Raw genomic sequence first — 11,766 nt, forward strand, 5'->3', positions numbered from 1 at the left:
GGCACTGCAGAGTGGTGGGGGGCAGCCCGCGGGGCTGGGAGAGGTTCCGGCCCACGCTGTGCCTGGGCTGGGACTGGTCCCGCCGGCGCAGGGTAGCAGGAAACTCTCCCTATCCTTGATTTATTGAAACCACATCTCTTAACAGCAGTTTCCCAGAAGCCAGACTTTCCTGAGTGCATCCCTGTGGTGTTGCTTGATACTTACCATCTCTTGTATTTCCTGTGAACTGCTTTTGGTTCTAAAGGGTGTGACCAGATTCAAATCCATTGGTTTAGTAAGAACCAATGTGTGTTGTATAAGCAAAGCAGTTTTCTCTTTTTTATGTGCTCCATACATGAAAACAAGTACAAAGTGTATTTTTAAAGATCTATAATTTGGGCCAGGCATGTGGTGCACACCTGTAATCCCAGCACTTGGAAGGTTGAGGCAGGACAGCCATGAGTTCAAGGTTAGCCCAAACTACAAAGTAAGACCCTGTCTCAAAAACAAAAACAAAGCACTTACCATCAGTTCTATGTATTATTTTAAAATAAATCATAATCCCAGAAAAACAGGGACACTTCTATGATTCAATTCCATGGCAACTGCAATCTATCCCATCATTGCAGCAGACACCTTACAAAACGCTACTGTCTGGAAGCACCGGACTTACCTGCTGGAAGGCTTGAATTGTAGCAGAGTAGGAATGAAGAGACAGGCAAAACTTCAACAAATTCTGCTGGAGAGGTGACAGAAATGGAAATGCAGCTTCCAATATCGCATGATAATAGGAATGATTAGTACCTATCAGGAAAGAACATGAATCTAAGTATGTCAATATAACTATGATAGCCAAATAAAGTTATAGGTTACAAAGGTACATGACCACAAAATTTTACCAGTAGATTGTCTTGAATTTTTGTTGAATGCTCAAAATATCCTTGACACAGAATGCAATTAGACATTTCTTTCTTCCTCCCTTTGCCTAAACTATTCTCTTTCTCTGAACTGCTACCACTTACCTGGATAACCATCTACTTATTCCCAAAAGAAGAATTTAGCTGTGAAATCACCTACCCCAGGGTCACACTGATTCCTATCCCATGGTACAATGGATATGTGACAGCCCTCCTTGAATCCGAGAATATTTTTCTGCTCAGCTCTTTCATTTATCATTTACAAAGTCTTCTGTAGCTCAGAGTACTGCTCTGTGATAGTGCATATGCTTAACCTGCCTGAGGCCCTAGTATGTAAAATAATTATAGTATTTGGCTCTTCCTGGCTAGCACTGTAGCTCTAGTCACTAAAACTTTAAAAAATGCCTTCCATTAACTGCCACTTCGCACATACTATACAATGATAACATTTTAAAAAATATTTTCCCAGTTACCAAAATCAAAGAAGCATTAGCTTCAATTTTACCGTGATGATCTGATGATCCAATATTTTGACTGGCTTCTACAAAATTCCAAAATTTCTCTTGACTGTCTTCTGCTAAAAATTCACTGGGAGAAAAGGGCAAAATGTTAGAAATAAAACTTAATAAAAATCTTCTAATATAAACTATATTACTATAGAAAATAAGTTTTTAAATTTCCAAATGTCTGTAGTTTAGCTTTTAATTTATATATACATTTTTCTTAATGATAAATCTTACTAGCTTATTAGCTATTAATAACTTTTTAACTTACTAACATTCACTTCACAGCTATTTAAAAACCCTGAAATAATAAAAATGTAACAACAAGGAAGTTCTGACATTTAACAAAGCTTATGAGACCCCACTAACATAAATGCTGTCAGTAGTGGAAGCAGAGTTAGAAATTAGTAATTCTACTACTAGTTCTGCTCACTTATTTTCTGAAAGACCTTGCCTAAAGATTTTCCATAGTAAACATAAACCCTGGAAAATTTCTAGGAGGCTAAAGGCAACATGTTATTTTTTAACACCCATAAATCTAAATTTTCAAGATCATCAGATTTATGTTAACATTAACACTGATTTAACAAAATCAGATCTAAAATGTTAATATCTTAATCTTTCCCACTTTCCATTATTAATCTAAAATAATGGCTCTTGTGAAATTTCCCTGCACTTAAGAGTCTAAAACCCTAAAAGAAAACACCTATAGTAACTGAGTGAATGACTCATGTAAGCTGGTAATCTTCATGCCCAGCCCAGAGAACTAATGTAGTGGTGATCTGTCACTGTCTTAAAGCAAACTACAGATCTGGATCTCAGCTTACCTAGCCAAAGGAAGACTTTCCCATTACTTGTCAACACTGGGGTGTACAACTCTCACTCTACTCCACAGCTAGACACAGAAATATGGGAAAAATAAGAAACATTTCCTGGTAATGCAAAGCTTCTCTAAAAATAGGTTTCTGAAAACACCCATTATCACAACGTATTAAACTATTTAACGCCTCTGTATTTCTCTAGGTTTTCGAGAGTAACCATAAAACAGTTTACAGTCTAAGAAAACAGTTTCTGCATCACGATGTGCAAATAAATACTAAATTGGTAACTTAAGGCACCTTCACAAGGTAAGTTAGCAGAAGGGGATCACATATTTTTTAGTTGTAGTGAGAACAAGGACTCATCCAGGCTAAATACATGAAAAAATTTTAAATATTATTCTTTTTATCCCACTACATAAATAATTCTTACAGGTCTAAGCTGAGAACAATCTTAATAAAATTACCTACTAGATGAAGAGAAACCAGTGGAGAAGACACTAATGGAAGATATCATAAAAAAGAAACACTGTCATTTCTTTCACAGTATAATTAATTTTACATTTTTGTTTTTTAGCTTCTTATACCTGCGCCTCTCAGTAAAAAAAAAAAACCTAGTTCTACAGATAAAACTACATGACATAGGTATTTCCTTTAAAATATTCCAGTGAGATAGGGGAGAGGGTGATAGTGGTTACTGTACTTGAATTGATAACTGTTAAAAATGCCTGATGGGCTGGGTGTGGTGACACATATCTATGATCCCAGCTTTCTAGGAGACTAAAAAGGACAATCACAAGCTCAAATGACTTAATGAGATCCTATCTCAAAAAAATACAAAGGTCTAGGGATGTAGTTCAATGCAAAAGCCCTGGGTTCAATCTCCAGTATCAGGAAGGAAGGGAGAAGAGAGAGAAGAAAGAAGAGAGAAGAGAAGAAGAGAGGAGAGGAGAGGAAAGGAGAGGAGAGGAGAGGAGAGGAGAGGGAGGAGAAACTGGCAGGTATTTGGAAAGCATAAACCACTATCTCCATTTATCAGCATTTTGAAAAATCATAATAAAGTTTGCCATCTATGACTCCACTGCTGCCCCCCCCAAAAAAAAAAACAACCTGAATGTCCACCAGGTAGCTCAAATCCAGTGGTAAACTTTCCAAAACTACTGTTAAGATTTTTTTAAAAAAAGGTATTCTTGAGCCAGAGAATTAGCTCAGTGGCACAATGCATGCCTAGCAAGCATGAAGTCCTGAGTATGATTCCCAGCACAAAAAAAAAAGTATTCTTTTAAACAGGGCTTAAAGAGGAAGGGGAAAGTCTTCAATGTAACAGTCACAAGGCTCAGCACATTCAGCCATATCCATAAATCCACACAACTACCCCCAGTTATAAACATTTTCAAAAAGAAGACGCCATCCACAGACACTGTGAATTTGCTCAGGGGCACAGAGTCAGTAAATAAAAGCACAATCTAAAAATGTACACAGGAATATGTTTCGCCTCTAGGGATGGGCATGAGGATGGCACGAAGTCTATGATAACTGCATGCCTCACTGTGTACAGAAAGCTTCTGCCCCTTCATCTTTACCCTGACAGGGAGCAACAAGCCATCAACAGACACCAGAGAAGAGGAGCAGCCTCCAAAAACTCTGGAAGGAAAAATGGAGTACTTTCAAATAAAGGGCCAGTGAGATAGCTCAGCAGACTAAGTACCTGCTAGGCAAGCACAGGGACCAGGGTTTAATCCCAGGCACCACATGCCCCACCGGCCCCACCTCCGGATGCACTGAGCTGGCCACAGAGTCTGGTAATGGTGGTGCACGCCTGTAATCCCAGCACTAGGAAGGCTGAAAACAGGAGGATCATTATGAGTCTGAGCTGTATAGCGAGACCCTGTACCCAATAAATAAGTAAATAAATAAATAGGAAAGAAAAAAATCAAATAAGCAGAGCTCTTTCCTGAGTTGCCTACAAGATCCGCTACCTTGGCTGCAGGTCTGTAAATAGCCACAGGAAAAAGGCCTAAAAATAATAACCAGGGATATGCTAATGATCATGAAAAGGGATGTTTGATAAAAATGTGAAGGAATTTATAGCTTACCCACTCCACAATGATTGAAGGAACTGAAAAAATACTGAGGAACTGGGGCTGACAATTTTGCATGCTTTCTTAACTAGTCAGTGCCAATACAAGTAAGAGAAGTCAATTTAATCAGCTAAGAATGTTTCAAGCAGAATACCATGAAGTATCTGTCATGGTCAATTCCTCAAAATTATTCCAGAAGTGATAATAAATCTCAATAGATGAGATCCAAAATATAATTACAAGTAGGAAAAACAAAGCAAAACAAAACTTAAATTACCAGAGTGCTGGCTCAGGCAGTCTATGATCTCCAACAATCCTCAGCCACTCAACTGGCACAACCACCCATAATCCAGTGAAGAGGCACCTGAGGAGCTGAATTCATCTATCCCCTAAGTTATTGTAAAACCACTATGACATGCATTCAGTGGTGCTGAAACTTGTTATGGTCGGGTTCTCCTTTTCTTTTGCCATTTTATTGCTGAGTAAAGGGAGACTCAGAGGTGTACAGAAGGAGCCTGCTCAGCACAAGGTCCATGGGCCCTGTGTGTCTGGATCAGCTCTCACTAACTCCCTCCCCAAGGGTCCTCCTCCCCATACCAAATGAAGTTCGCCCTTGGCAGGGCAAGTATCCACAAAACCAACTTCACACACTGCTTCATTCATATGTTTTAAGAAATTAAGGAAGAAAAGCTAGACAACAAAATACTAAGGTGGGGAGCCAGCCAAATAGCACAGTGGATTAAAGCACCTACAAGCAGGCATAGGGGCCTGCTGTGCCAGCCCCACCCCAAGGGCATGCTGAGACAGTGACTGAGACTTGGCCTTGGATGCACGCTTATAGTCCCAGCTCTTGGGAGGCTGCAAACAGGCAGATCATTACGATTCCGATCTAGTAGTAAGACCCTGAACACCCTATAGACCCTTCCCTGAAATACAAATAATAATAATAAAAATAAAAAACAAAAATACTAAGGTGAAGACAACATAGACAAACCACGAAGTTAACTGAAAGGACTTGACATTTCAAACACAAAATTGTAAGTGCTTACTATATGATCTACTGCATTTATCCTTTGGAAAGATTTCCTTCAATCTCAACTATACATTATTTTTGATATACTAAAAATAAGCTGCTGTAAGTAAGCATATATACTCTTTTACTGGCTGTAAAAAGAGTTATCTCAGCCAAGTATGATAGCTAATGCCTATAATCCCAGCACTTGGAGACTAAGGAAAAAAGATCCCAAGTTTGAGCCTAGCTTAGGCAACTTAGTGAGACATGATCTCAACAGAAAAAAGAAAAAACAAATGCAGATGTAGCTCAGATGGAGCTAGGTTCAATCCCCACTACTGAAAAAAAAAAAAAAAAAAGAGGTATGTATATTATAAATACTTGCTAAAAAGAACAGTTGGAATTGAAAATGTCACAAGAAATCACTGACTATACTATATTTTATCAAGTTTATTTATAATTGTTTCATGAGAAATGCTAGCAATTGCAATTGTGAAGATAATTTATTGATTTGATTCTGTGGGCCTTACAATATAGAACACAGACACCTGGGGACAGATAAACCTGGTCACTTCCTCCACCACCCAACCCATTTCCTGCCCTCTCCAACCCTGACTTCTTTACCTCATTCTCAGGAAAACATGCACCCCATACCCACACCCACCAAGCGCTCTCCTCTTAGTAAGAATTTCTTAAAAACTGTCCTTGCTAAATAGAAATTTTCTTTTAAATACAACCCGCTCTTCCCTTATAATCACTCTTACACTTTTTCTGGGAGACAAATAGTAATTTAACCAGTTCAATATATTTGTCTAACAAAGTTCCTGAGTCTCTGGATCAATAGAAAGATTCTGTGTCCTAACAGCCTTTATACAGCACAGAGCACATTAATAAATGTTTCTGAGGATCATAACCTCATTCCTAAAAGCTGCTGAATATTCAATGATTTCCTGGAAGAATCTACATTGATATTCAAATATGTGAAAGAAAAGAAGGTCTTCTTACCTGGCTTCTAACAACAGTGGGTAGGAAAACCACTTTGTTGTGAGAGAGGTTGTAATGGCTTTTGAATCCGCTTTCACTGAGAACAGCCATAGCACAGTGAGTGCAAATGGAAGTCCCATTTTACAGCAGAGCCCTAGAAAGACAAAAAGGCTTAAATCTTAATACTTACAGACCCAAAATAACAATCTTAATACCTAGAGTTACAACATTGAAAAAAAAAAAAAAGGACCACTATTGAACAATAATAGTACTTAATACGTAGTGCAATAGATATTTGTGGAGTGACTGATACATTGTTCAAGATCAGTAGTTCATTACATTCTTCCCTAAGAGGCTCCATTTCATTTCCTGGGGAGTCAGTGGAGCAGCAAGTTTTACCCAAGAATGTTTTATAAAGCATGAGGTAAAAAAAAGCTGAAACAGATGAAGACATACATAATAGATAAGTGTTGTGGATTGTGTTTTATTCTCCATGAAAATAAGATTAACTTTCAAATTCCAGTCCCTCAAAATGTGAATTTATTTGGAGACAGGGTCTTCACAGAGGTGAGCACGTTAAGATGAGGTGATTAGGATGCACTAATTCAATGTAACTAGCATAGTAAAAACAGGAAAGTGGAACACCAGCAGCAGGGGGGAGACACATGAAGAGAGACAAGGAGAACTCCAGGTAAAGAGAGATAAACCCTGTAATCATACTGCAAGTCAAGGAATGCCTGCAGGTACCTTGGAAGAGGCAAGGAAAGATTACCTAAAATTTCAGAGAGAATCATGGAACATGATTTAGGAATAAATTTTTGTTGTCTAAATCATCAAACTTGCAGTACATTGTTACAAGCTGCAGGAAACTACCACTACTCTCTTAAGTAACTAACTCAAAGACAGGTTCTGGAATGAACAAATACAGGAATTCAATCGGTTTCTAGGGCACTCATCCTTATCTACACAACAGGATAGCAGAGCAGCACAGTCGTTCTGCGTGCTGAGACCCTCACAGAAAGTAACCAGGTCATTTCAGAAACAGTCTCCTACAGAACCTACCTAACAGCACCTTAATCAGATATCCCCCGAGCTATGTAAAAGTTAGCATTCAGAGGAAAGGGGCATAGCTCAGTGGTAGAGCACTTGTCTAGCATTTGCAAGACATGAGGTTCAAATCCCCAGCCCTACAAATAAAACATAAATAAATACAAGAATTACTGGGGAATCAGAACTGCCTAAGCCCAGAATTCCAAGGCTAGCCTGGCTAAGACCTCACGTAAGGGGAGGAGGAAAAGGAAACAGAAAAGCTAGCATCCAGGCCTCAAAAGGTTAAGACCATGTGGGAAGATCAGCATCTGACATGGCTTATCCCATTTCCTCCATGTTGGTTATACATCCGACAGTAAGAAACAGTATTTTGGGAAAAACAATCAATACCTTCTTCCTATAAGAATTATATAGGGTCAGCCAAATAGCTCAGCAGACTAAAGTGCCTGCAAGCAGGTGCAGGCGCCAGGGGTTCACCAGACCTGCCATGCCAGCCCAGCCCCAGGGGCGCCCTGAGATGGCAATTGAGACTGGGTGTGGTGGCACTTGCCGGTAATCCCAGTTCTTGAGAAGCTGTAAACAAGCAGATCACTACGAGTCCAATCTAGTGGTGAGGGCCTGAACACCCTGTAGACCCTTGCCTAAAAAAAAAAGATTTAAAAAAAAAAAATTATATAAACCAGGAATGGTGGCACATGCCTGAAATCCTAGCACATGGGAGGCTAAGGAGGATCACCCTGAATTCAGGACCATCCTGGGCTATACAACGAGTTCAAAGCCAGGCTAAACTACCTAGCCCTTGTCATACAAATAATAATAATAATTTGTACTAACATTCTGTTTGCTATCATATTCAATCCTTGAAAAATAATGGTCAAAAGCAAAATCGATTAAATCAAACAAAAATGGCTTTTAGAAGTCTTAAATTTACACTATCAGCTCTTCTATTGGAAAAAAGTATAAATAAAGTGCTTAGATTAAAAAAATTTATGACGATCACTATGGTAACTGCAGAAACAAAGAATCTATGCACAAAAACAAAATCTACTGAAAACAGGCCTAGCCAAACTAAATCTGTGACAATGAAACCCGCTAGCAATGACTCCAGGCTGAAGCAGGGGAAAGATGCAGGCTCCTTTCAGAACCCCCTAGTGTTACAGAAGCTAACTCCCATAAGTAGTGGTTCATGATGAATGACAGTGGAACACCACCACATGGTAAACCCAGACAGACAACAGGTAGAGCGATAAGGGAAGTGGGGACAGAACAAAAGGCTTCTCAGGCAATCCTACCCTTTTCTGAGCAATGGGCTAGCTTTACCTACCCCATGTCACCTAACACTCACAAGCAATAACCTGGGACTAAATTTCCCTAAGAGTTATAATCATATCTACAAGTTCCACATATGAGGACTGATCAAAATATTCAGAGACTATTTCTTAAAAGTTATTATAGTAAAAGACATATTGCCATTGATCCACTTCAAAATATTCCCCTCCCTTCAAACACTTATCCTCTCAATCTTGCTACTTATGAAGCAGTTCTGAAAGTCCTCTTTTATGCCTTTATGAGGAATAATCAAGTTAGGATGAATTGTGTTGTCAAGTACCACCCAACGGAAAGGCAAGCTCATAAAAACATTAGGATGTGTCTTCATTCATTTTATTAACCAGATCTGGCACCATGCAATTTCTGGCTCTTCTTCAACATCAAAATTCCATGAATGGTAAATGTTTACAACAGATTTTGAGTATTAAGGCAGCCAGGACAGCACAATTAAAGACACTCATGAAATCAGCTTTCCAAAATTGCTTCACTGTGAAGGTCCTCAGTTCAACCCCTATCCCACCAAGAAACAAAGAAAAAAGAAAATCCTATATGCCTGTGACTTACCCAGAGAACCCTTTATATTATTCTTTCAGAAAGTGTATACTCTTAAGATGAAGTATAGCACCATCCCAAAAGAGAACATGTGAGAAGCTATGTATTACAACTTTTGGTGGCACATTCTTGTCATTTCAGCACTCATGAGCCTAGCCTAGGCTACATAGAAGCCAGTGAGCCACAATCTCAAAATTTAAAAATTAAATAAATAAGGTCACTGGATGTAGCTCAGTTGGAAAGCCTGAGGTTTAATCTCCAGTACTCAGGAGTGGACAGAGTGGATAAGAGGAGAAACAAGAACTTTGCCACACTGACCCCACATTCTTGGTGATAACAGAGAAAGGGGCTGTCCAGAGAAACTGCTAAGAATCTCACTGAAAAGGACTCCATTTTATGGGGTCCCTTACCATTCTGACAATGGCGGTCCTAAATGAACAGTCTGAGTGATAACAGCTATCACACTGGGCTATGTAGCACTCTAAGATCATAGGCACAATGCCTGTGGCATGACACAAAAACGTAAGACATTCTTTAAGACTGTATTAACTATTAATAAACTGGCCAAAACCCTACCTTGAAGTTTCTAGTATGCTTAAGTTAAAATATTGTTCCTTGCTTATTTATCTAGAGTAAGATACAGAAAAGATAAATAAAAATTACATACGATAAATGCTTTTCACTTTTGGGAAAACAACAAAAACACGATGATTCTAAAATTTAAGTCAGTTCAAGCCCTGCCTGAACTGCACAGTGAGTCCATCTCAAAAAAGACAAAAAAAAAAAAAAAAAAAGAAAGAAAAGAAAAAGAAAAAAGAAAAGAAAAAAAGAACAAGAGGGGCCAGGGAGGTGGCTCAGTGGAATAAATAAGTGCTTCCCTGGCAAGTGCAAGGGTCTGAGTTCAATCCCCAGTTCCGCAAAAAAGAAAAAAAAAAAGCTAGTCAAGGAGAAAAAGGCCATCATTATCTCCGGTTGTGTGGCATTACCTACCTATTTAAAATGTGTTCAAGCTGGGCGTAGTGGCACGTGCATGTAACCTCTGCGCTCAAGATAGGTGGCCGAGGCAGAGGACTGCCCCAAGTACAAGGGTAGCCTGGGCTACATACTGACATCAAGGCCAGCCTGATCTACATAGTGAGATTCCGTGTTAAATAAAATAAGTACTCAAATGTCTGCCAGTGTAAATGACACTTCAAGAAATGAGCATCGTTATACAAAATTGGCTAGGAAGTGCACCAATGAATGATTCCAAAGAGCATACGATCCCAGGTCATGGGATGAACAAAATATGTCCCTTCTCAAATTTGCAGCAAATGGTAAAGAAGCTACAGCTTTCAACCAAGGAACAAGGACAATTCTCCTCCATAACTTCTGGCGACGTGCGCAGATCTTACGCTTCTGGCAGGTCCCACATGCTAAAAATGAAACCGGATCTTCCAATCCCAGCCAACAGATCCCAGCATTAAATGAACAGTGTGACCAATACGCATCATCCGAATCCACGTAAGGAAAACAGAACTCTACAAAAGGACCAAGCAGTTCTCCAGTCACTCCTGCCAAGGGCTGGTCCTCAACCTGCTCAGGGTTGGGTTCGGGCTAAATTCTCATGAGAGCACTTCCTCCTGCACTTGGGCACACGGGTCTCAAGGCTCCTCGGCGACGGCTCCAGACCGCTGAGGTCGCCCACGCCACCCGAGGACTCGCCACCTTGCAGAGAAGACCACTGGGGACAACCTGGGACGCTGGCGAGGAGGTGCGACTAGCGAGGGGAAACCGAGGGCAGGGCGGAAGCTCAAGGTGACCTGGCTACATACAGGGTCGCCCGACACGCAGACCCTCTCCCTGTCCACCAGGCCTCCCAACACCACGCTCGGGTACCTGTCACCGGCCGCGCAGCCGCGACAAACGCGCCGCTCGCGTCCCCCTTGCTGCCCATGCCGGGGCCGCACACAGTCCACTACGGCGCCTGCGACAACGCCGGGGCGGGGCGGCGGCCGCGACGGCGGCGGCCGCTGCGCCAGTGAGAGGCCGACACGCGCCTTTCCCGCGGCGCGACTCGCAAGCCGGTCTCTCAGAAACACACTAGCGCCCAAACCGCCCCTTTACTTCCGCTTCCGGGAGGCGAGGGTCGGAGGACTTCCTCCTACAGAGTCGCGGCCCCGGCAGCCCAGAGCGCCGCGTGGCGGCCATTTTACCCCCGTCAGGCCCCGCCCCTCAGTCCCTCCGGCTTGCTACCGAGACGTGGGAAAAGGATGCAGGACCGGTGACTGCAGATCCAGAGCTTCCCCAAGTGGGAGTTTCGCCTCCCCCACACCCCCAGGAGCCTTTCTGTTAAAAGCACAATAAAGGACGAGTTTCTAAAAATCTTGGACTTTTTCCTAACTCCTAAAGTTTGCTAGCTTATGTTGCAGGCGGTAAGGAAGGAGGAGCATTAACGTTGTAGGAGCAGATTCTTTCACGCGGGCGATCGCAGTTTAGTCTACAGGCATTACGTTGTCCTTTGGATTTTTTTTTTTATTTTACAAATATAGGTCAATATAA

General features: G+C 41.1%; 1 protein-coding gene across 2 annotated transcripts in view; it reads right to left on the bottom strand.

Annotated features, from left to right (window-relative positions):
• Nucleotides 1-11,300, bottom strand: part of Uggt1 (UDP-glucose glycoprotein glucosyltransferase 1) — a 150,814-nt gene extending 139,514 nt beyond the window's left edge. For both annotated transcript variants that reach the window (XM_023709676.1, XM_023709675.1), the window contains exons 1-4: nucleotides 11,104-11,300; nucleotides 6,316-6,448; nucleotides 1,402-1,484; nucleotides 653-783 (exon numbers count right to left, since the gene is read on the bottom strand). In XM_023709676.1, coding sequence (XP_023565444.1) covers nucleotides 653-783; nucleotides 1,402-1,484; nucleotides 6,316-6,448; nucleotides 11,104-11,161 — 405 coding nt within the window. In that variant the 5' untranslated portion in view covers nucleotides 11,162-11,300. The remainder of the gene's footprint in view (nucleotides 1-652; nucleotides 784-1,401; nucleotides 1,485-6,315; nucleotides 6,449-11,103) is intronic.
• Nucleotides 11,301-11,766: the final 466 nt, after the last annotated feature.

The sequence above is a fragment of the Octodon degus genome, unplaced genomic scaffold (assembly GCF_000260255.1).
Source record: "Octodon degus isolate 3935 unplaced genomic scaffold, OctDeg1.0 scaffold00014, whole genome shotgun sequence".
NCBI classification, from domain to species: domain Eukaryota; kingdom Metazoa; phylum Chordata; class Mammalia; order Rodentia; family Octodontidae; genus Octodon; species Octodon degus.